Source organism: Antedon bifida, chromosome 6 (genome assembly GCF_963402885.1).
Source record: "Antedon bifida chromosome 6, ecAntBifi1.1, whole genome shotgun sequence".
Lineage (NCBI taxonomy): Eukaryota > Metazoa > Echinodermata > Crinoidea > Comatulida > Antedonidae > Antedon > Antedon bifida.
Genome location: NC_136231.1, coordinates 25,921,866 through 25,948,178, shown reverse-complemented (window position 1 = coordinate 25,948,178; position 26,313 = coordinate 25,921,866). Strand labels below are relative to the sequence as shown.

At 32.3% G+C, this 26,313-nt stretch overlaps 3 protein-coding genes across 8 annotated transcripts in view; 2 read left to right on the top strand and 1 right to left on the bottom strand.

Annotated features, from left to right (window-relative positions):
• The window catches only part of LOC144844236 (DNA repair and recombination protein RAD54-like), a 172,400-nt gene that overhangs the window by 93,806 nt on the left and 52,281 nt on the right, over nucleotides 1-26,313 (top strand). The gene's annotated exons all lie outside the window — the stretch shown is intronic.
• Nucleotides 3,878-14,387, top strand: LOC144844239 (sodium- and chloride-dependent neutral and basic amino acid transporter B(0+)-like). The gene is made up of 11 exons (XM_078701042.1): nucleotides 3,878-3,996; nucleotides 7,315-7,558; nucleotides 8,753-8,884; nucleotides 10,734-11,073; nucleotides 11,439-11,810; nucleotides 11,932-12,056; nucleotides 12,284-12,396; nucleotides 12,682-12,813; nucleotides 13,200-13,412; nucleotides 13,673-13,843; nucleotides 14,179-14,387. Exons 1-11 carry the CDS (start codon nucleotides 3,967-3,969, stop codon nucleotides 14,371-14,373), a joined length of 2,067 nt encoding a protein of 688 aa, XP_078557168.1. The 5' UTR covers nucleotides 3,878-3,966; the 3' UTR covers nucleotides 14,374-14,387.
• The window catches only part of LOC144844238 (nuclear factor 1 A-type-like), a 30,162-nt gene continuing 22,151 nt past the window's right edge, over nucleotides 18,303-26,313 (bottom strand). For 4 of the 6 annotated variants that reach the window (XM_078701036.1, XM_078701038.1, XM_078701039.1 and 1 more), the window contains 5 exons: nucleotides 26,021-26,186; nucleotides 25,569-25,684; nucleotides 24,720-24,906; nucleotides 24,190-24,237; nucleotides 18,303-22,932 (listed from right to left, as the gene is read on the bottom strand). In XM_078701036.1, coding sequence (XP_078557162.1) covers nucleotides 22,853-22,932; nucleotides 24,190-24,237; nucleotides 24,720-24,906; nucleotides 25,569-25,684; nucleotides 26,021-26,186 — 597 coding nt within the window. In that variant the 3' untranslated portion in view covers nucleotides 18,303-22,852. The remainder of the gene's footprint in view (nucleotides 22,933-24,189; nucleotides 24,238-24,719; nucleotides 24,907-25,568; nucleotides 25,685-26,020; nucleotides 26,187-26,313) is intronic. The other 2 variants (XM_078701037.1, XM_078701041.1) reach the window with 1 other exon arrangement.

Sequence of the window (26,313 nt, the reverse complement as noted above, 5' to 3'; positions counted from 1 at the left end):
CTCCATGATGAAGACAATCGATGATGATGAGATGATGATGATGATATGATGATGATGATGAGATGATGATGATGATATTTCAGATATATATTGTATAGATGATGATGGAAATGCTATGAATTATGATGATAGTGAGAGAATATGTTTACAATAAAATACCGTACGCAAAAATAAATGCGGAAACCTATTACCCATATGTAGCCTCCGCCGACATAAAGTGTATTATGAATTCCGCGTGATACGTTATACAAACACCTTACTTCGTAATTACAGCATAATTACGTCACGGAAATCACGGGACCCGCACGCGTGCTCTTTATGACGTCAAGTTGGAAAGCAATCTTGTTAAATTTTCATTAAATTCCTATTCGCATCTCTCTCTCTCTCGCATATATGCTATTTATATCTTTGTTAATTTTGAAAACATCAATTCGAAGAGATGGAATGCTTGTTCAGATGAGATGCAGACGGCGGACGGGTTGAAGTCTGAAGCTACTTATAATATTTGGTAGACGTCCAATCAATTTCAAATCTACCTGTTCAGACGAGGATGTCTAATTTCTCATGGTTATATTCGAGAGCATAATAATCATTAGTATTACTCCATTGTATGGGTTCAGATACACATTACAGTATTTTGACATTATGCTATTTTTACGTGCTTCGGGAAATATATTCCCTCGAACAAAATATCATTCCCTCGTTAAGTATTGCTATAATATTGTTTGATTTTTCATTACCAAATTATTGGGTAAACTATATAATTATTTCTTCATTTTCCTAGTAATTCCCCTTTATTGAGATTAAATATTTATTTACATTTCATTTTGGTGGCTTGTATTTGTAAATAATTAATTGAACTCACCGCATTAAGTAACACGTGATCATGTGTTTTATGTAGGCCTACAATATGTTTCGTGAAGATGATCATAGATAAAAATACGAGTGTGTACAATCAAACACCCAGTCTCATGTTTTCAAACATCTCTGGTATTCCGTTCGCTTTCATTTTTATCACAGCGGCCTAAAGTTATTAAAATATTCAGAACATCTGTCCTGCCGTAGGCGTCATTCGACAAAAGTGACTACACCCATACTTAGGGTGTAGAGTGTGTATACGTTTGTAAACACAACATGCTCTTGTGGAGTTTTCGTATTTTCGACGGGTATTTTCGACAAAAGTGCATTTATTACACGAGGACAACCGGATTATCTACGTAATACTATCATTTTGACTTGGGGAAGAAAAGAGGTTTAGATGGATTAGTGTTGTGTGACGTCATACTATTATGTAGTATACGTCATGTGGGTGGGATTACATTTAGGAAACCAATGATAATCCTGTCTATTGTAAAGTATGGAATTAATAAGATTACTCCATGATTTAAGTAATCATATATTAATAGTCTTATAATAAATTTAATTAACTGCTGCAGTCTTCCATAATAAACACTTTTAATTACGGTCCTTTTGCCTTTAATTTTTTTATGGGTATTAATAGCATATAGAGATATTTATTACGGTACTATGGTATTAGTAAATATTGAAAGTGTTATCATTAAAAACAAACAGAACTTTTTTTAAAAATGGAAAAATCATTTTTTTTTTAATGATAATAATACAAAATGATATAATAATTAAGTTAACCACGCACGAAATAACGTATTTTAATCATATGGCAAAAAAAAGACTTTGATCATAATGCGATTATTATTTTAATAATATAATAAATATATACAATATTATTATAAATTTATGTGAATAAATTACTGGCAGTGGCCCACGCAATAATTAGCATCAATGTTTGTAAACAAAAATCGACGAGAAGTCTGCTTAAAAGTCTGGCATTCTGCCAAGCATCAATTCATCATCCGAATTATAAATTAAAAATAGTAAAATTGATGAAAGAAACTGGCCTTGATAAAAACCAATCAATATCTATAATCGAAATTTGTTTAATAATGTTGAAAGTCTGTAATTATTAAAGGGTATTCGATCTTTGTTTCTATTTTTTTATTAAAACATTGTAAAAACGGTTTACCGAAAATTAAAATTTATATATAAAAAACGGAATAATTAATAAAGGTATAGATTACTTATTTATATTCCGTCTTTCTACAAAACAGGGTAGGGTCAGGTTAGGGGGTGGAATGTGAGAGTGGAGGAGGCATGTTCTAATCATATTATTTTATACTGGTACTTTCTTTTATCTTTATGGTTGAGATAGAGTTTTATCTTCATATTGTGATGATGGCGAACGGTTTATTATTATTATGATTAATAAAATACTACAATGTTTACGTAAACTACACTGGTTGTAACTGGTTGTGAGTAACGTCATGAATAATGAGATGGAACATTCCATTTTAATATAGGAGACTAAGCGAAAAGTTTGGATCTAACAAGAGCATGGAATTATAATAAGAGTTTATGACAGGTCTTCGTACATTTTCACACCATACGTATTTATTTTTAAAATGATAATAATGATACACAGCAGGTCTATTTTTAGAAGTCAGCATTCCATACTGTTTCTTTTCCGAGTAACTTTAAATATACACAACATTGTATGGAAGCCATATTGAAAACCACATTATATTAACTTGATACCCATGAATAAAGGCATTCGCTGTGATTTAACCTAAAACGTACGCCCTTTAGTCTTTTCTTTGTTGCGAAGCGGTACAGTCTTGTACCTTTGATATAGTGCCCCCATGAGTCAATGAGCCATACTTAACTATTCCATTTTTAGAATGATGAGATAAGTTCACGTTGAAATGAAACATGCATTTATGTATTGTTTTGGGCATGGTTCATGGAAAGCAAATTTGGGAGGGTCACGGTATCATACCATTGAGTCACTTGTGTCATTGTATTTCACTGCCAAAAACAAAAACACAACACTTAATTTAAAGGACACAAGAAAGGTAACACATTTGGGAACAATAGAATGCGTAAGGTGACTACTTAGATATGTGATATTCTAACACTAGAGTGTGAATATGCTATTAAGTCCAAACTTACCCCATATAAGTGCTGTTAAATAATGTCCTAAATTTAGTAAGAAAGTAGTAAAGAAAATGTCATTTACATATAAATATTTTTTTATGTTAATCGATTGACAATTTTCCAGCGCATTCACCAGTACACAAGATAGATATCCGTACTAGGGCTACAGAAAACATCATCCATTGAATGCACATGGGTCTAGATGAACTATGAGGGTCGAGGAACCAAGTCGTCAATCAGAGATTCATACATGTTCCCTAGCCAACTGATTTAGTGGAAGTAGGTGTATTACTAGGTTTGGTATTCCACGAAACTGTGATTTATTTGTTTCCTCAAGGTTAATAGGAAGTAGGTAGGCCGACCTAGATAAGATAACCCTCATGGTCAGGGCCACAGACCTGATCAAAATCACTCTCTCTCTCTCTCCCAAATCCTATGATCCAGTAGAAATAAAATCATTATCATTTGTCAAGAATGCCTCAAATCCACTAATAACGAGGAGTCTGTAGTAAACGAGATAGGCATCAATAGGCTACATACAGAACCAACAGATTCACGTATTCAAGTATTTCCGTCGTTGGTGTTATTATACCGTATAATATAAAATATTTAAAATTCTTACTACAGTATAGATGGAGAGGTATACAATAACAACCTTGACTGCCCCTTTATCAATTTTAATTGATAGAGCTTTGCCCACCTATTTTCTCTTAGCCAATCAGGACAGCTGAACTATATTAAGCAAAATACGTTTTCTATAAGCCAATCAGAATAGCGCAACTCTATGCGTCACACAATCCATTCACAAGAAAAGCCAATAACATCAACGTGCCGTAGTATATATACACTGTTTTGTTGACATCTCCACAATAACAAAGTGAACGAAACACAACAAACACGAAATAAAAGGCGCATTTACGAATTATTTTTAATACGCATATTGAAAACATTTTATCCATGGCGGAACAAAAAGAATACAAACCACTGGTGAGTCTAATATATCTTATTTTTTTAGTAGGAAAGTTTAATATTTGGGATAATTCATAAATTTAGTCAGCATGATTGATGAAAATTCGACAAGACGGTAAGTGTAAAAAACTCGTTTTCTGTTTATTAAAAGTTTAAACAGTATAAATATTAAACATAGGCTCATATAATTATTACAGTATATTAATTAACGTGGTTAGTAGTTAGATATATAATAAAAACAATATTTCTCGAACTAAGGTTGTTGGTTATAGTAGGCTAGCGCAAAAAGAGACGATGTAAAACATTTCCAACGTATCAAGGATGATTGAAAGTATCATCTAGTTTTTGAGGTCATTTATAAATGACAAATTATCATTTTTTTCTAATAATCCACGAGAAATATGTATAGATTGAAGGTGTTCATTGTCAAACTTCCGTTTTGATATTTTACTTAATCTTGGGCGTGGGGGATTAGTGGTTTTAAGCATTGTCAGTTATGCCATAATACCAAATCGTTATTAATATGATAAACCACAACATATATTTCATTTTGATCAAACTAAAGTGAGGGACGTTTGGCGGTAAAATACGCTCTTTAGTGGTGCAAGATCAAATCCGGTTATGCTTCAGAATGTTTATGTTAATTTCCAAGTTTTACGGTAACCGCTGTTTGGATTCCTCAAGCGTATCATTCCTGATCATACAATTTTTATGGATTGATTTCATTTACATGCTATTACATACGCTTCCTTTTGGTCGTCATGCCGCACATATTTCTACATTTTTTGTTGATAATTGTTTCGATATGAAATAAATAGTTCAGCTGTCGTTTCACTTCATGTCCATTTATGGTCATACACGTGACAGCGTTTACCATGGAAATTCTACCTACGTAGTATCGTCATCAGATAATGTCATTGTGTGTTGAACACAATTCATGTTGATGATTGAGTTTTGATCATGTCATTTTCTAAATTCGTTTTTGATTATGCATTACCACACAGTAGGTAATTTTGTCATGACGCGAAACAGTTAAATACCGTATGTGTTCACACGGCTATTTTCGGTATTATGAATAATTAGCATAATATGATTGGGTGTCACATGGCAGCCAATCGCATAGCTCCGTGTGTGTAAGCATAACTTAAGAATTAATGAATGGGAAAACTTGGAAACGAGCCAAGACACCGGGAATTTGATCTATTAAATAAAGGAGTGTCGGAAATCTATCTGGTAATAGTACCGGCTTTTCCGAATAGATGTCATAGGGCGCAATAAATTCACAGCCTCATGTACAATTTGCATTTGTGCGGGAGGTACAACCGTCTGGCTTTAATCAGATCCATATTCGTAAAGTATTATAATGTGACCATAAGTTTCCGACATACCGAGTCATTAAATTTATAATTACCATGCAAAAAACAACAAACGATTAAATCAGGAATAAAATGATAATATTAAATACTAAATGTGTAAAAAAAAATGGTTGGGTTTTTGATCCAAGGTTGAACAACCTGTGGTTCCGCATTATCAATAAAATATCCAATTAAGTTATGTACCTACCGGTACTCAGCAGGACATTTGTTCCGATGGGGCTGTTATCGCGGCCGAGCAATATTCCACGCAAAACCACATGGGCCACCGCAAAGTTTTTATTTTTTAATCCTTTGTGTTTTTTATCTACAAAACCAAGAAAAAAAACCGGTAGGTCTACTTTGTTGATATAATGAATTTAAGGGTGGTCGATGTCCAAATTGTACAACACCATTGTGGGATTGTTATAGGCTTGGTATATCCGGGGGGTAAATATTAAAATATCAGTGCCAGGTATCTGTTTTCCTTTCTCCTATACATAGAGGCTACTATTGCTCCTGGAGCACCACCAAACATGGGTAATAAATAAAAACAATTACATTGCTCACGTACGCACTTCTTGTATCCGTATTGAGGGGGAAACAAGTGAAAATTACACCCCACGCCGCTGGGTCGTGAATCAGTAACTCGTGAATTATTAGGCATGACTTCCCGTCGACAATGCCGTCGCGTTCAGTATTGGCGGGAATATTTAGCGCGCTTTATTATTGAACGTATTCCAAGTTTAACGACTGGCGCGAAATTCCTTATTGTACGCGGTATTTGTTTGGAGACTAGGCTAAGAATCGGGACTAGTAGTAGTAGTAGAATGACAACTGTAGTTTTTGTTTATTTGTTTGATTATCTTTCATTGCATGGGTTTCATTTTTATGGTGGTGACTCCGTAGATAGCTCCATGGTAGATTTGTAAACAATCCTTCCAGGAATACTATTATTATTCCTAAATGAGCCGGCCGATTGCGATTCAGAAGCTGTCGACGAAGAGAGGAGGAGGGTCATTTGTTAAATTATAAACAATTACACTTTATGTACATTACAAAGGTTCAAGTGTGTTCATTTACTGACCCCACCATATGGTCAAATAAACGGATTATGACAACACCACTTAAGTGGAGGTCGATGACTACAAAGATGTAAATCATATAATGGAACAACCCATTTTACCAAATATGGTAGTGTATTCTCAGTTCTCCTTAATGGAACCGGATCATACGCTGACCGGATCAAAAAGTAAACATAAACAGAGCACCTGATGGTGGCGCATCATTAGCAAATATTAGTTCACACAGACGCGTTGACTTTGTTATTGTTTTGTTTTTAATAAGTTAATTTTTAATAATTTGATATTATTACTGAGATTTAAGACTGAAAGATGGCATTGCAAAAGGTAAGATTGGTAGGCTAGAGTTTGGAGGTAAATATTATGAATGAATTTAGACTTTAATTTAGTTTTCTCAGTATGGAGGTATTAAAATAGATACCTCCATGGCATGGTATGTTTTATTTCTAACTTCCTTTTAAATTCTATTTTTGTGAAATATGTAAATTAGCCACTTTGTTTCATTATGTTTTAATATGACTAATTTAGTTTAGTATTGTCCAGAAAGTAAAAGTAATTCAATTTTTAATATCTTATTTCAGGACAACTATTCAATTTACATTTTCATGGAAATATTGATGTAGTTTGATTTTAATGTTAAAATCATTAAATTTGTAATTATTTTACATAATTCTTATTTTGTATGTATTTGTCGCTACTAATAAGATTAAAGTATTACCTAATGTTTTTTTTTGTTTTGTGTATATAATTCTCCATCACAAAGACTTTTTGTTGAGAGAATTATCGGTGTTTTCAACACAAGAATGCATAAAAACACTGTATGAAAAAGAAAATATTATTTTATGTTAATATATCATATATTATTTTTCATTATATCATAAGTATTAATATTTTTATTTTAGCCTCCTAAAGACGATGGACACGTAACTGAAATTGATGAAAATGGACACCTAAGTAACGGTGGCCATGTTCCGACAAGTGATTTTTCTGCACCTCACGACGACGTTGACCTCCCAAGTAAAGACGAAAATGAAGTCCGTGGAAACTGGTCTGGCCAATTAGATTTCCTTCTGTCATGTTTAGGGTACGCAGTCGGGCTTGGAAATGTCTGGCGTTTCCCATATTTATGTTACTCCAATGGAGGTGGTAAGTTGAAGTTTCAATCATTTCAAAATATTTTAAAATCCTGCATCCGCTCCTGTTTCCATATTATAATTCAAGAAATAAAATATATACATAATACTTAATATCTAAATATTTTTATCGAATACATTTTTTAATCCGGATATTTTTTACTTGTTTAACTTTTAATTTACATAAAAATGTTAAAATATATATTTAAGACTGATTACAGAATATATGGTCAACTAGAATGTTCTCGACGACAGGGAATATAAATTAATGAGGGCTTTACTAAACCGATGTTGATGCCAAACTATGATTAGTCATACTCACGGTACTATTTGTAACTGTATCACAAGTCTAACACATGATATTAACTAATTATAATCATATTATCATTTGTCAAACGTGTGAAAATATGATTTTTTTACAAATGTGTCAAATATGTCCTTCAAAATATCAAATATTTTCAATGCTAATTTTTTTCGAAAACTGCAGTCAAATTTGTTTTTTTTTCTTTTGTTAAATGTCAATAATAATAAAACAGTAGTTTAGCTTCTCTAGACGCATTTTTATTTTTACTATATTTATTAAAATTTCAAATTAACATATTTCATTTGCATAATTGATAAAGGCCCTTTTATATCATTGTTGGCATAATTTGGTATAATAACATTTTTTGCATAATTTGGTATAATTCAACTTTTTGCATAATTTGGTATAATTCAACTTTTTGCATAATTTGGTATAATTCAACTTTTCTGAATGATTGTGTTATAATGAAATCATGACCTCATAGCAATACAGTAGTAGAAACATTAAAATGTTAAAAAACAAAGGAAACGGTATAATCACATTTAAGATTATCTCTGCAAATACCTCATGTTTTTTCTAGAATAATTTGAGAAGTAAATTTTAACGATCGAAAATTATTGATATTCTGTGTTATTTGACGTTGGTAATGTACGTCAATACCGCTTCTCTTTACCGCAGAGTCACGCGTGAGCAGTCATGTGACCAGATTTGACTCGGATTAAAAGTGCTTCTGTATTATTTTTTATTTAAGTAACTCAATAATTAAATAGCTTCCCCATAATGTGTATTAATTTATTGCAAAACAGTGCTTAAGATTTCTTGCATACTCGATGCAGTATAAAAATAATGTTAAATAAAAGGTGACTTTCAAAAATATGTATTTTCTCCTTTTTTATCTTACAGGTGCATTTTTGATACCATACACAATTATGTTGCTTTTTGCCGGTATTCCCCTTTTCTTTTTGGAGTTGGTTTTTGGACAATACTGCAGTCTCGGACCTATAACCTCATGGCGTGCAGTTCCAATTTTACGAGGTACGTTTTAATTTCAGGAAATAGAAAATGAAATAATTACTAAGAAAGAATATAGGCCTACTATTGTAGTTTGAATTACATTACAATCTTCAGATCTATTGCGGAAATAATTTTAAATATTTCCCTGTAATTTGAAACACAAAACTAAAGCTCTGTCTACATTATCAAACTAGTTTGACAAAAAAAGTGTGATGTGCCCAAATATGGTAGTGATTTTCCCAAATATGTAGTGATATGACATCATTATGTCCATATATGGGCACGTCACATTTTTTTGTCACATAAAGTTTGATAGTGTAGACAGTGCTTAACATCTTTCTCCAGAACTCTTCGTGTTCCTTTCAAATTGACTAGAAAAATTCTGAGTTTACACCGGCGTTTTTTATGGTGCCGCGGTGTGCATAAACTCTGGAGCCTTGCTAGTAGCAATTTTAAAGGGGTATAGGCACCACTGGGAGATATGGCTTATGTCTGTGTATCGTATCATGATGAGTACAACTACTAATTCCCTATATGGAAAGACTTGGTGCACTGTATCTCATCTACGATCCTCTAGGTCATGGGTCAAATAGAACTAGATAGATCATTCTATCTCTACTACGCACCTCTGATCCTCTAGGTCATGGGACAAATAGAACTAGATTGATCATTCTATCTCTAACTAAAGCTAAATTTTAATTTCATATAAGCCTACTCTTTTGTTGAGTCAATTGCTATTATAGGGAGGTCTGTAATTGGCGGTTTTAAAGTCATTGATGTACATTGCAAGTGGTTTGTTTTGGTTTTAAAGAAAGTGAAACAAAATGCATCATTTTAGTAGTATTTACTTTTGAAAGGGCATTGTTCTACTATATGTTTCATTCATATTTTTATCACAAAGATAGTTGTTATGAATTTTTAGGGTACTTTCCCCATGTCTTTGCATTTTTAGAACTTCCCTGTTAATGTTAAGTGTATCCTGCAAGCAGCTCTCAGTAGGAGAGGAAAAAAAAATTAATTTCTTGGATGACGACCAAAATATAAAGATCCTCATCAAAGATTATTTGAAAACAAAGCGTCACATTTCCATGAGACTTATTGATTTTGCTTGGAACAAATCCAAAACTGTGATGCTGATTATCTATAACGATTATTCAAATATTATTTATCCATAATTTAATATTATATTTTAGATATATTGTCCTTGGTTGTATTACATTTGACGCATGAAACTCCCGAGTGTCACGAATCCTCATTTAATATAATTGTAGAATTGTCAAAGCCCCTACTTCCGTGCAATTACGCTAGAACATTTTGACGCCAGTCATGTTAGCATGAAACTAGCTAAATAGATACACTTCAGGCAGGTTAAATGCAATGCAGCTTTTTATCATAGATTAAATAAATTGTATCGCATGTAAAGGTTCGTGATACGGTATGTTAAAATTGTAGCTAAGCATCTAACTTGGCATTGCGACAGATATTGCTACTGTCTCACATATCTTATGATAATAATCTAAATCTTTGTGCTTATCTGTCTTGGTGGGTAAATCTCCCATAACTTGCTTGTAATGTACCCTAAATTTGTGTAAACATGCAGATAATATCTATTAAAATTTAAAACAAGCTGATTATTTTGTAAGTAATAATATCATATTATTTTTTGTGTGATAACAAATGTTTGATTCCATTGTACAGTTTATTATATTTACAATAAATGATACGAAATAGTAGTTTATGTGGAGAAATATTCATTCTTTTGATTGGTCAATAATATTTATAATAATTAACCAAAACCAATTTACATTTACATGAAGAGAATGATACAACTGGCCATCTAAGCATATATCGTATTCATATTTTTTTATAGGCATTGGTTATGGAATGATGGCCGTTTCATTCTACGTCGGTATTTACTACAACGTAATTATCACGTATACTATTCGCTACATGTTCGCATCTCTCACCAAGAGTCTCCCATGGGTTGGCTGCGATCACGCATGGAACTCGGTCTTCAACTGTGCAGAGATGGTGCAAGACTGCGTACACGGCAACGGTACATTCGTCACATTTAACAATACGTGTGCTAACATGAGTGACTACTCCGAAGCCGAGTTGGCTATGTACAACATTAGTGCGGGCGGTGATAAGTCTTTGTACGTTGATCCTTTCAGAGAAGAACGTGTTGGCGCAAGTGAAGAATTTTATTTGTAAGTCAGGCTACTTGTTCGTTTATTTGAATTCACATTTATACAGTAATAACATTTTTAGATCTGTTTCTAACTGCCATTTCTAATTCTCAATCCTACAAAATAAAAGGTTGTTTTTAAAAACATGTCATTGAATGTGACGCTTGTTTTTAATTTCAGTAGAACATTAAAAGGGGTAATGAATCATGACTGACAGAAAATTAACCCTGGGTACTTATTAAAATAACAAAAATCGATAATAATCAGTTTGGGTAGTGACGTCAATGACACTGCATGAAGCATTCAAAAAGATTATGGGGTTATTTCTAGGTATTTTAATTCAAAGTGAATAGTGGTTTGATGAATTGTTATGCTCTTCTCCCCAGATATGAGGCTTTACAGAGATCTGATAGCATCAATGACACCGGCTATGTTGTGTGGGAACTAGGTCTGTGCCTCCTTCTAGCCTGGGGTATTGTTTTTGTTTGCTTAGCCAAGGGAATCAAATCATCAGGGAAGGTAGTCTACTTCACAGCCACTTTCCCATACATTGTCCTTATCATTCTGCTGATCAAGGGCCTAACTCTCGATGGACACAGAGAAGGTATCAAGTACTTCATCACACCACAATGGCACCGATTGAGGGACCCTAAAGTTTGGAAAGATGCTGCCGTTCAGATCTTCTACTCCCTCAGTGCTTCATGGGGTGGACTCATCACTTTAGCTTCATACAACAAATTCCGAAACAACTGCTTCAGGTATTATAAATTTCAGTAATATAACTAAGAAACCTTAAAGCGCTTATTAGTTTCTAATTTTAACAACTTTTGTATTTACATTGTGGAAATAAACTTTTATAATTCATTTTTTTTTCAACAGAGATGCTATGATTATCCCAATTTTGAACTGTTTAACAAGTTTATTAGCTGGTTTTGTGATCTTCTCTATCATTGGGTACATGGCACAACAACTTGATAAGCCAATTGAGGATGTGGTCACACAATGTAAGTTTAAAAAAATTATTACAATAATTAGAAGGCCAGAAGGGTTATATATAATGAACCAATGTGTAATGGATACACATTTTAAAAAGTAAAATAACATTTTAATTCTTTTAATCCAAATCAACCCAGAATAAATACTGATTTATATTTTATTAAAGACAGATTAAAGGGAAAAATGGAGTTAGAAATTCACTAAATCATAAATATTTTGACGATTGTTCTTTCAGCTTTTGGATTAGCGTTCATCGCGTATCCCTCAGCTGTTGCTAGTCTGCCTGGCGCTCCTGTATGGGCATTCCTGTTTTTCTTCATGTTGCTAACTCTTGGACTTGATAGCCAGGTTGGTATTTTGCTTATTCACAATTTTCTAGCCTTTAATACAGGATGTAAAACAGACAATATGCTGGAGATTAAAAATTAATCCTTCTTCAAATAGCAAATACTTATTTTTTAAATTTAAACCTCCTAATGCTATTATAACTATATACTTCTTTTGTTATTCATACCATATTCTCAATGTAAGTGTCTATTTCCATGTACTTAAAGTGCTCACTTCACACTAACATGACTAAGCGGGTTTCTACTCACCACAGCTTATGTGTTCTAATTTTTCATTTTGGTCTAGTTTGTAATTGTTGAAACAATAATCACAGCGGTTATCGACGAATATCCAAAGCAGTTGAGGAAGAAGAAATTATACGTACTTGGGGCTTTTTGTTCGTTTAGCTTTTTCATTGGCTTACTGTGTGTATCTCAGGTATGGATAAGGAGATTATATACACTAGACATTAAATATGATATATTAAAAGTATGAATGATTCATTCAATATGGATTAATATCAAAGAAATATATAAAAAAAAACATAAGTGGTCTTTTATATCTTAATATAGCTCTGAAACTATGAAGTATAAATCATTTTAGTTTAAAAACAATTATGTTTCTGTATTAGGCCTAATTTATTAAAATTTATTTTCTATTCATTTATTTTATCTTCATCAAAAACATTAAGATATTAAAGTTTGTTATTTACCTTTAATATAATTTATATCAAGTTGATTTCTGTATTGAATAATTTGCATAATTAATAATAATTTACATATTTGCATAATTAATAACAATTACATATCATTTTGTAATTACAGGCTGGAAATTACTGGGTTGCATTAATCGATTCATACGTAGCAAACCCAATCCTGTTATATGGTCTCGGAGAATGTATTGGAATTGCGTGGTTGTACGGTTACAAGAGATTCGTTAATGATATCCGTACGATGGTCGGTGACCGCATTGTGGATTCACCTCTCTTCTACTGGTGGCCTCTCAACTGGCTTGCTATTACACCTGTTATATTATCAGTAAGAGGACATTTATTTGTGAATTTAACTCAACACACATTTAAACAAAACAAACAAAATATTGTACAGTGATGAATATAAATACAAAAAGAAGGTCACCTAAGATGTGATCAATAGATTTAAACAATTAGGTGAAAAACAAACAAATTATCTATCACACTTTGCTAATTAGTGCTCAATAGTTGGCAATGGTATGATGATTACATAATGTAATTGCTAAGAATATTCAATAACAAAATATTTAATTTTGTCTTTTCCAGGCTGTCGTTTTGTTTGACTGGGCTAACTGGACAGCTCCTACCGTCGGAAATTCTGATTTTCCCGACTGGGCTCATGTGATTGGTTGGTTTCTGTATGCTACTGCTGTTGTACCCATTCCTGGACTTGCCATCTATGATTTCTTTATTAAGCAGAAAGGTTCCGCTGTTGATGTAAGTTACTATAATTACTTTAATACAAAACATTCTTTTTGGTGCTTTATAGTGTAATTGTTGGGTTGACTAAAGCTCTGACTACACCATCAAACTTTATGTGACAAAAAAATGTGATGTGCCCATATATGGATTTAATGATGTCATATAACTACCATATTTGGGCGTATCACACTTGATTTGTCAAACTAGTTTGATTGTGTAGACAGAGCTTAACATACGTGGGTAGCAGAGCATTGGAGAGGTCTATCACACATATACTTCAGTTCATTTTTATTTGTGAGTGAAGAAGAAACCCAGAAAGTATAAATAATATTTATTTTATTTGATTATAGCGATTGAAAGTAATGGCCAGTCCAACAGATGCATGGGGTCCAGCACTAGTTGACCACAGAAGAGAGGCTTTTGAAGTACATCAACGAAATGGAACCACAATGGGAGGTGACCCTGACCTTGACCCCCAGGCCATGATTAACTATAGCTATAATAGTAAAGTTACTTACGATGACAAGAATGGAGTACAAGTTTGAGATTGGTAATTAGGGAGTTTTCGGCAGAACATAAACCCTAACGCTATTACGTGATACAAAAATTCTTCTGTCGGTTAAGGCTTGCATGTTCAGCCGAAAACTCCCGATTCATATAAAAAGGGAAACAATTTTCAGTAAAAAGAAAAGCACATGTATAATGCAAAAACCTACAAATTCCTTAGTGAAATGTCATCGCAGCACGATCAATAATGAATGTTTAAACCCTTGTGACTAGTAGGTTTGCTTAAAAATACGAAATAAGCAGAATGTATTGTACGTAACAACATTAAATGTTGCTACAATAACATGACGAAGAATATTATTGTAATAATGTAATGTATGTCAAATGTTAAACATTATCAGCAATATTATAAATATGAATACATTATCTGGTATAATTGTTTATACTTATACATTAATATGTAAATATTGTATGTATTTCAACATATATGTATATATTGTATATATATAATTATTAAGCATAATTGTGTAAATACTGTATATATAATATGTACAAGGGTATGTTCACACTCACGACTGAAAGGTTGGTAGCATGTTGGTACACTGTGTCTGGATACCCAACATCTGGAATTCAAACACAGACGAGAGAGGCAACAGTGATTTTTACTCTGGCCAACGAACAGACATGGCCGCCATCAGCGATGACGGAAATTACAGTTCAAACGCTAGCGTTAGCCAAAATTAACGCTGCGTTGAATTGGAAACAAACGCTGCAGGGGCGGATCCAGAGTATCCCGTAGTGCTCCCTCTAGATCCGCTCCTGTGCTGTGTGTGTGAACATAGCCTTATTGGTGCTAGGTGATGGATTTGCTTAAATGCATAACTTATTTACATATTATTTATTATTTACTGTTATAGATAATTTCATAAACAACAGTATATAAGATAACTTTGTACATTTCCTTAGACTCATAAGTTGTATATTTTTTCTATACTTTTTATAGTAATTTTTTATAATAGTAATATTCTATCTTCCACACATTAGGTTAAACATGACAATTTATGCACTTTCTTGAAGTTATGCATCTTCTTTTGGTACTGTAAATATTATATTCTGCATCATCATTTACAATTGGCATTGTTAAATGTGATGATGAAAATGACCAGTGTGATCTACGAGAAAATTATTCTGCCCTTTTAGAGCATTTAATTAAATTTGATGTTCTTGCTACACAGCCGAGACTAACTTGCCAAATCAAAATTATTTAAATCATTAAACATATTTAAAACAATGTCGATGTGGAAAAAACTGCCATACAATTATTAACACTCTAAACAACACAATGACAATGTTGCTGATATCAATGAGTAAAATGTGTGTATAATAAATACTGTATAGACTGTTAAAAAAAAAAAAATAAAAACTACCACAAAAAAAAAAAAAAAAAAGAGAATAGAAAACTCAAGTTTGTACTAAAATAAAAAAAAAAAAAAAAATATTTAAAATGTTAAAAAAAAAAATAATAAAAAATAAATAAAAATACAAAAAAAAGTAGTGTTAGGTAAAGATCTTCTGTATCTATAGCAACACTCCATTTGCTTAGCCAATGCAATTAAAAGTAAAACAATCGCATTAAATTATTAAATAAATGCTGTTTTTTAAAGGTGTATATAGTGCTATAGATTTTATTTACTCTTGGTACGATCTTTAAAGATAGTATATTTTTTGGATACAAATATTCTAATGTGAATATACCTGTGTTTTTATTCGTATTTATAAATAACGCAATGTTTTAACCAAATGGGTGAGGTATTTAGAAGTGATATGGTCCAAGAGACGCCAAATGATGGCAAGAAAGCATTCATAAGATATTGCCAAAATCCATTCCATAACAGATGAGTGATTTCTTGCTTATCTTCTCTGGTCATGCCACTGCAGCAGAGCATGGAATAAAGCTTGGTTCCCACTAGAACACAACGTAAGGACGTAACATGGTGCATAGTGATTTGACCAATCACAAGCGATAGATTATTCGAACAGTCGCATGTGATTGGTCAACTTGCTTGCATTGCGTCCTAGTGGGAACCAAGCTTAATTACGAGGAATCAATGCAATTGTTTAATCCTAGTCTTAGCTTGCAATAATTGTACTTATGAGAGCTGTAACTATTAAGAGGATCAATTAGCATCCACTAACTGTTATAATTGTCTGTAAAGATAAAAATGTCTCTATTTATTTAATACTAGAATAGTAAGTTATTGACTTAGATGTGTGTTACGACAATCCTATGTGATGTATTTGTTGTAAATAACTTTGAACAAGCTTTAAAAAGCTAAAAACTGTTCAATAAATTTGATGTACCAAACACCTTCTACATACTCCATGTGAGTACACTCTTAATGAACACTGTATATACATATTTATTGTAATGATAAAAGGTAATATTTTTTTTGGGATTAATTTACCTTTGAAATGAGTATGATGCATTTTACCCACCAAATAACTCACAAAACAACATAGTTACTGCCATGGGTACTTTACCTGCCAAATAAGGAAAAGAAACAACTCATAGGTGCTATGCCATTCATTTATAGTTCCGTTGCTTGCTTTTTAAGTTGTTCATGTTTTTAATTGCCTAGATTTACCTATTATTGTTCGAACCAGGGAAGAATGAACCCCTGTTCGAACCAAGGTTATAGCTTTGTTGTTTAGTTTTAATTTTAAAATGTAATATTTGAGTAATAGGTGACAAACAAAACAGCTCACTTTGGTTTAATTCAGTTAATAGTTTGTATTTCAATTAAATTTTCTTGTTTTTGTCATTTAAAAATGCAGTAAATGTCCAAAATGGACATGATGAAATAATGTTATTTATTGAATCTAAAGAAATGCATGTTTTCTGGTTTGCAATTCTGGTTATAATTTAATTTTTAAGAATATTTTGTGATTGTTTTCTGATTTGAGCAAGAAATGGTGACAATAAATGGAAATAGAAACGATCGATAAAAAGCTTATATTTATATTTTATTTAATGAGTTGTGGAAAAGTCGATGTTTATAGGCTGAACCGTGAAATATAATATCACGTATGTTCGTTCTCTTCATTTTCTAGTCAATTAACCGCACACACACACTGCAGGTGAACGTGTCAATGACGTTGACGACACTCGATGTCCAATTGGCCAGAACTTTAAAAGTTACTGATTTGTTCATCGCTCATCAGAATGTCTACACAATGGAATGATATGCTAAACTAGGCTTATATCATCAACAATAAAATGGATCAAAATTACAGACTTCTTGTCTCTCTCCGGCAGATTAATAAAAATAAAATTATTCCTTTTTCATGGACACATTTTAAACAGATAAACTAAATTGCTTTTGCAAGGTTTTGTGAGGCAAACAATTTTCACTAGTTTTGAATTTGTATTTTGATACTGATAGATAATTAAAACACTATACAGTAAATGATTTTTTTATAACAGTAACTTTGTGTGTTTGTGTAAAACTGACAATTGACTACTGACATGTTGAGGGCAGTAACACGTTTTTCTATCCAATCAGGTTTGAATATACTAAATCCTGGTTGTTAATTAGCAATTCCCTGGTCAACCTAAAATGCGCCTTCATCAAAGATTCCAAGAAAATTTGTTTGTTCATTTAAGTACTGTATGTGGAATATAATTTGGTTGCAGACACAACACAAGACTTGCTTATTTCCAAGAGAGGGCGACAAACAGAAAGCAGACATGGACAGAAAACAATCAAAGACAAATCTTTTAGTAATTTTGTGCATGGTATATTTTTTTTTCAAGCTGTATGCATATTATACAAACTGTACACTTCTCGAATATACTTGTTATTGAATATAATGTCTAGTTTACGCTCTTAATATTGAAGTCAGGCAAAACATTGCAAGAGAAAAAAAACTTGTTAAAAAGATTAAAACATCAGCAAGACAGACCAAAGATCATTCATACAAATATATTATTCTTTACAAAATAATAATACAAATTTATATCAGCTGAATATGTAAATGTTGTCTCCACATTATAAAACTAATTTATTCTGCATAAAAATACTCTTATTTTGCAGAATTTAAACATCATTTACAACATTACAAACTTACAGTTGGTTTACCTTGCCTCATTTATAAAGATGTAGTTTGAAACATTAGCTAATTGCTGAACATACTACCTTTTCCATAAAACTATGACATGCCCAAATATAGTAATGTGCCCACGTATGGTTATAAACTATAACATATGCCCAAATACAGTAATGATGTGCCCATATATGGTTATTATGAAATCATAGCTGTACAATTTATAATTTTATTTGAAGGAAAAGTCCTAAAAAAAAATAGCAAGGGATGAATACACTTCAACTTGTTGAAAATCAATGTTAATCAAGGCACAGTTATCAATTATTCTATCCACTTACGTAATAAATTATTACACGACATGTTGCAAATTCTGCCCATCCTCAACCATATCCGAATATTCGCAACTTTTGTTTTCCTTTTTATTGGAATGTCTGCAACATTAAGTCAAGTAACGTCAAGATTTTGCACAATAAATACCGTAAAATTCACTTAGACATAAATGAAACTACTAATTATAGTTCAGACACGTGTAATGTAATTTATGAATTTTGCGAGATCTACATGTTTAGCAAAATAAGCATTTTAACAGAATTTAACCTTCAAATCCAATTGAGAAACTTTTCTGCAACCATCTACAGATTAACACTATTTGGTTTATAGCATTCTAAAAATTTGGCACAGAAAAAAAAACTTTTTTAAATAGCATTGCACTCCAATAAACAATTCATTAGTTTGTGATAAAATACATTTTAACACAGGTTACTTCATCATAATAAAAACGCATCCCGAACATGCTAAAATTATAAATTAAACATTACGTTCCAACTAGGGACAAGTGAAAACATTCTAATATGTAAGCAACAGCCAAAATTGGTTGCGAAGGGACCGTCTACACCAATGCACAATTCTACAGTTAGGCTGCAAGACTCTGGTTATCCTCCAACACTCACATTTAAATTTAAAACATTACAAAACTAACCACTTAATTAGTAGTGAGTTAAAAAAACTGGAAAACATTTAAAACTTATATCCAAGATTTTAAAATCAAATGGCATGACCGCATAAAAGGGCAACAAAATAAAAAATTACTCTTTAAATGAATCACTTAATTTATACCTTTACTATCAAACCCCGATCTCTAGAACATTATATTTTATCAGGAAATTCTAGTATTATAACAGAAATTTATAATCCATGCCAATTCAAGACATAATTATTAAGGACTTTGCAGTATTTCCAAAAAAAACCCCAAATTTGGGATTAACAGAACAGTAATGCTTGGTTCCCACTAGAGACGCAACACAAGGACGTAACGGAACGCAAGTGAGTTGACCAAAGTTGCTTGTCATTTGGTCAACACAGTCCTAGTGGGAACCAAGCTTAAATGTGCATCATCTGCAGTACCCTTATCTTGCATGAATTTTCTGACTCCTATAAAAACATGAACACTTCTGTACTAGTCTTTCACAGCAGACTTATATGAGTATATTTTAAGAGAGGTGTAATATAACCATGTTTAATACAAGCCGTAGCAATTGTTAACTTAATAGTAATATACCGTATGCAATAATAAACACACAAAAATAGCCTTTTATACATGTTTTGATCGTTGAAAATATACTTTCATCTTCTCTATAATTATAGATAACTTTCACATCTCGCACTTGGTGCACAGGATAACAACAGTTTTAATATTAAAAGAAAATTCAAACTTAACAGTAATAATACTTTAAAAATAAGTTGTTATATACATTGAAGCACTGTAAACAAAGAAAACTCAAATGAAAACTAAGAAAGGATTAATTAATTGCAACGTCCCCAAAAATATAATTTGACAAAACAAATTTGAATTTATTTCACATAAAAAAACTTTTGGTTTCTCTGGACAAGGTTTTTTTATAAGGGCTTAAATCCAAAGAAAGATATATATAATGGTTGTATTTTGCCTGAATCCCCTCCCTATAGCGATGTCCTTATTAACAATATATAAAATATTGAGAGATATGATTGTTTCTACCAAGTCAAGATAATAAAGAAAACCTAAAATAATACTTTGGTTGTTTACCACGTAAAAGATACCGTTTCAATCCGGTTATACCTGTAGCCTATGATTCTCTACATTTTTAATCTGAGTATAGGCAGTCAGTCTTTGACTGTGTTAAGATATATATCAAGCATATGTATGTGTTATCTCCTTAAAATAATAAAAAAGATAATACTAACTTAATCCAATTATGTAAAGCCTAGTCTACACTAACAAACTTTAGTAAATGCAAACTTACACAAACTGCAAGTGTACACAAACAGTTGACAAACTTTGGCAAACTGCAAACTAGTTTTCAGAAGTTAGGCCATGCACCTTCTTGACAAACTAGTTTGCTGAGGTTTGTGAGCCAATCAATAAGAGTCTTTGCAGTCATGTGATTCTGCAGTAACAGAGACTAACAGATCTCAGAGTATGCAGCAGAAGACAAAAGTTTGCTAGTGTAGCCTAAGAATCAACACTATCACATGAATGCATGTTGATAGTTTATATAAACTTATTTTATTTATAACATGCTTAAAATTATGTTTGTTTTTTCTGTACAGAAGTTACAAATAACCTTATTATTATTATTAAAAGTAAAAATGTTTAATGTTGACCTTTGATTGGTTAAAAACTGTTTCATTTAATATTTTCAAAGTCAACGGTTCAAAATTAATTTGTGTATTGCTACCTATGGTTTTATTCAAATTCATTCTACAGATTTTGTTTTCCCTACAACTTGTTTATTGAAATTTAATATTATTTCCATTTCTTATGTGTAAAACTACCCTGTTTGACTTTTAAATAGTTAATTCACTTTAAACAGTTAATTCACTGAAACATCTCCTTCATGTGAGAATTAAAAACTATCTTTACAAACAAATAAAAAGCATTAAAATAATGCAACATAATTTGACACATCTATTTGGTACATTTCAAATGTACGATAAGTTCCAGGTCAAGGGTCAACATTCATTCAATCCAGAAACATAACGAAAATAAAAATTTAATTAATTATTTTCATTTGTTTAAGAACCTTTATATGTTATAAAGTGATTTGGGTGATGTAAATAAATATTTTAAAATACGGAAGAGACAGTGGAAGAAAATCTAAATAATATAGATTAACTATTTTAATAAATGTTTAGTTTTGATCTTTTTTAGCAGTTAATTCTGATAACCCTTTGAAAATCTAATTAATTTTAAATTTGAATAACATTTTAAAAATTCTATTCTTTTACATCAGCCATTTTAAAACCAATCTTTGAGCATGCTAATTGTTTCAGTTGGATGTAACAGTGATATTTCAATTCACCAATTAACTCTTAATAAAAAATAATATACACATTTCAATATATACAATCCTTAATAATAAAATATCCCTTCTGTAATTAAAATTCACTGTATGTTCTCGATCCTGTTTTACCCATGGCTTCTACATCTAGTAACGCAACAAACCAGTCAACATTCTATATCTATTACCGTCACATAATGTGTAAGCCATTATAGAGGGCGCTCTAACTGGCCATACTATAGAGGGCGCTCTAACTGTTTGCAGCACTACATAAGTAAACATTATAACAACACATAATCTGCAGTTCATTGCACCTCAACATATTACATCAATTTCTTTGCATTCTCCATTTCCATCGACCTTATCTATTTTCTGTGAAGCATTTTTAAATGTTTCATTGAAGAAAACGTTTCCTTGGCAGTCAACATCATATGTCAGAAAAAAATATTACCCATTTCTTCAACAATAAATTTATCAATCAATTATAATATACAATCAATTACCTATATTCATTTTAAATTATTGCTTTCAATTATTACAATTTCCAAACCAGAGCTTCAATTTCATATTTCTTAGTAAACATGGAGCGAGATGCAATATGACACTGACAGACAGATTATTGGTTATTAGAGTAGCCAATGGGAACAGGACGATGACAACGACAGCCAGAGAGGTAGTACTAATCTACATCCATGCCAACTCTCAAATATCAAGGCTCTTCTTGTCTTAACTATTTACTAATAATGGAATTATAATTTTGAAAAAGAAACAAAATAAGCACAAAAGTGTGCATTGTTTATATATATAATGTAATATCTATATACAAATATGGAAGCACAAAAACTGGGTTTTCTTGCTATATATAATAATATATATACAAAGATGAAGTAGGCAATTCTTCTTCAATGGTATGGCTGCTTTGTTTGTTTGAGATTCATAACTCCACATTACCAAGCTAATAGACCAAATGTCTACGTGGTGGGCGTTAACATCGAGCTAAAAGACAAATCAGCTGTTTAGTAGAAGCGACACCAAGCTAACAACCAATCAACTTCTTGGTGGCTATCAACTATCAAACTAACCGACCAATCAGCTACTTGGTGGGGGTGTTAGGCACACTGTTAGTTGTATCCATTGGCTCGGTGTTCATTTGAACTGGTACAAATCTCTGTTCTGTAAAATTAAAAGTACAGAGCATTAAAATTTGAAAAATAAACAGGAAAATATCAATTGTTTGAATTAAAATACAGCAGAACCCCTCCTTTTAAAGTCACACTTTGTTAGGTCCCTAAGGTGTCCCCTTAATAGAGTTCTACTTCACCCAAGTAGCATGATTCTATTTCGTTTATAATACTAAAGTTCTGTCTACACTATCAAACTTTATAAGACAAAATAATGTGCCCATATATGGACATGATGATATCACTACCATATTTAGGCATATCACCACCATATTTAGGCACATCACACTTTTTTTGTCTAACTTGTTTGATAGTGTAGACAGAGCTCTATAAAAGCTGAGCATGCAACATTTGTGAGGCATGATAACATGATGACAACAGGGTGGAAAGGTGTAGCAATGCACTCCCACTGGGAAGTTGAATACATGGTCAACAACTGCCTGCATAGTATCATCCACCTACAAACATTACTACGCACGTCATGTTCTTTCCAAGAATTTTAATCAATTGTTCTAAGAATATACATAGAATTTGAGAGTGTAATAAATAGCATGCTTTCAAAGCATGTTGTTCAGTTCATAAAAATTGTGTGTTATTCAAAATTAAATTATACCAGCATTCGCAAATGTTAACTACAACTTATGTTTCAATATACAAAATTTATCCATATGTCACTATCTCTATGACAATCACAATGCTATGCACATAACATTATGGTATAAAATCGTGTTTATTTGAATAAATTTCCCAGGGTGTTTATTATTCAGGAGGGATTATTTGAGGGAAGAGTTTATTTTGTATATAATAAAATAAATACCCTAGATATAAAAAAAATAACAACAGAAGAAGTGATAAAATACAGTAAAAATTATATTAAAATTCTTGGTAAATTGTAGATCATGTCAATCAATTAATTCTACTAAATAGAAATATGTGTATGTGGCGGGGCGTGTATTAGAGGAAATAAATAAACAGCCTGGGGTGTTTATTTGAGAGGAGAAGAGGGGGGGGGGGTGTGTTTACTCCAAATGAAGTTTTTTGGGTGGGGGCGTTTATTCAAAGCGGGGCGTTTATTCAAATACATACAGTATGTGATTCTTTACCAGTTATTTCTCATATTTAATACAATATTTTCAGACTTTTGTCTACTTTTTGTAAATTTCTTATACAATTTATGTGTATCTATCTATATGTATCCATGTGTCGATTGTATATAATTCAAATTGTAGATATTTAAGCTACTTCTTACCATCATTACTAATGATTGATTCATCTGTCGCTGCACCTGGAATCATTCCTACATAATAGAAAATTGATGATGAGTAGACTTATTCTTAAACACAATGAACAACCACAAACAAAATATCACACATACTATCAAAGTATGTGACAAAAAGTGTGTTATGATTAAATATGGTAGTGATATGACATAATCATGTCCATATATGGGCACATCACAACATAAAGTTTGATAGTGTAGACAGAGCTTTAGATTATGTCAAGGACTATACAGAATGGAGATCTTGATTACATATTTTATAGTTCAAGCAATAAAGACATGATGTTACTTTGTCACCTCTCTTGTTAAAGCTCTGTCTACACTATCAAACTAGTTGACAAAAAAAAGTGTGATGTGCCCAAATATCATCATGTCCATATATGGGCACATCACATTTTTTGTCGTCACAACAAATTTGATAGTGTAGACAGAGCTTAAGAAACATGAACAATACCAAGGACAATACTGTCTTCTTTACCACACAAACTAGAGCTACATACCTGCTAACATTGCGTAATCTGCATTCTCATCCAACGATATCAGCGGCGTTGTCCACCTGGGTATCGGCGTTGATCTTGGTGTAGTTCTTGGTGTGGCCACAGGTGAAGTGAGAAGACTAAATGTAGTCGGACTGAATGTTGTTGGGCTGATATTCACTGGGCTTATATTTGGGTATGATAACAACTGCTTTAAAACAAAAAGAGCAATTGTTTTACAACCAAGTATTTGACCTTTGTGATGTGAAAATGAGGTACATTAAGAATATGATGAAATTTAAGAAGTTTACGGACACACAGGCCCCAGATTACTGCCTGGAATCAAACCTCTAAAAGGTTCAAGTGACATTTGGTCAATAAACGACTGAAGTAGAATATTATTATTTTGCAAGGCTCTCAAAACCCCCTGCAACTGGTCACCAAGGATAGCTTAAAATTTAAGAATTCTAAATTTGTTATTTATTTATACTGGGTAACTTTTTCAGTCAAAGACTGGTCTCCCAGAGGGCCCAGTTATGATCAGTGGTTGTGATGTACTTGTACACCGGTGACCCCTTCAAAGACTGGTCTCCCAGAGGACCCAGTTATGATGGCTGTGTGTGTACTAGTATACCGGGATAACTCCCTACTCATCTCGAAAGATGTACTAGGTTCTTTAAAGTGCACATGAGCTGCAGATGTGTACACTGGACCTACAGTTTATTGTCCTTATCTGAGAAGACTTATTCTACCATCAGAACTATAGAGTGAGTGAGCCTCGAAACCTTGCCGATGTTATGGCTACGTAATTACGGTTGCACTGTCTTAACCGCTCACTCACTCGAACCAAAGTATTTCAATAAGGATATTTACCTGTTGTTGTGTGTATAACATGGTGTTCTCTGGCCTGTGTAAGACGGTGAACGGACTGTGCATGACACTTCTGCCCGGTGGTGTCGTTGGACAAGCACTCACTACGCTTGTTGTTCCTATCAAAATGGTAAAAATTCAGTTATAATATCAATAGTAACTACCTCAATTTAATGGTTTAATGAATAATTCAATCTTCCTATTTTTTGAAATGTATTTTGATTTTTAATTTTATGTAGTTATGTTCTTCTGGGGCCCCAGACATATCATGTTATGGCGACTGTTGCTTTTGGGGTCCCAGGACATGATGTCGAATAAATACATGAAATGAACAATTAAATTCAATTATTTGTCCACTAATGGAAAATTAATATGCTTGTTAACAATAAATACAATCACATTAACAATATAAAAAGTAACTAATCAAAATTAATTAATTAAAAAGTTTAACTAACCTGGTGTGTTTCCAATCGATGGGTTTGACATTGATAACACTCCTGTTTGACCAATTGACGTTGCTATAGCAACTGGTCGGGCCATAGGTGGCGGTGGTGGAGGGGGTAACATTGTGGCAGGAATAAAACCGGCAATCTTTGCATTTGCATTACCTGTAATACCATGCTGTTGGCAACAAAATAAGTAAAATTTAATATTCTTCTACAAATTTGAAATTAAAATTGGACTTTGTAATATGAGGTTCAAACCACAATAATTACCATTTACATATTGGCAAGTTTTCATGATGAAG

Excerpts from the sequence above, each read along its gene's own strand:
- LOC144844239 (XM_078701042.1), top strand. The coding sequence starts at position 3,967 with ATGGCGGAACAAAAAGAATACAAACCACTG. Across the intron at positions 3,997-7,314 it reads AAAAAGAATACAAACCACTG|CCTCCTAAAGACGATGGACA; the intron begins GTGAGTCTAATA and ends TTTTTATTTTAG. Across the intron at positions 13,844-14,178 it reads AGAAAGGTTCCGCTGTTGAT|CGATTGAAAGTAATGGCCAG; the intron begins GTAAGTTACTAT and ends ATTTGATTATAG.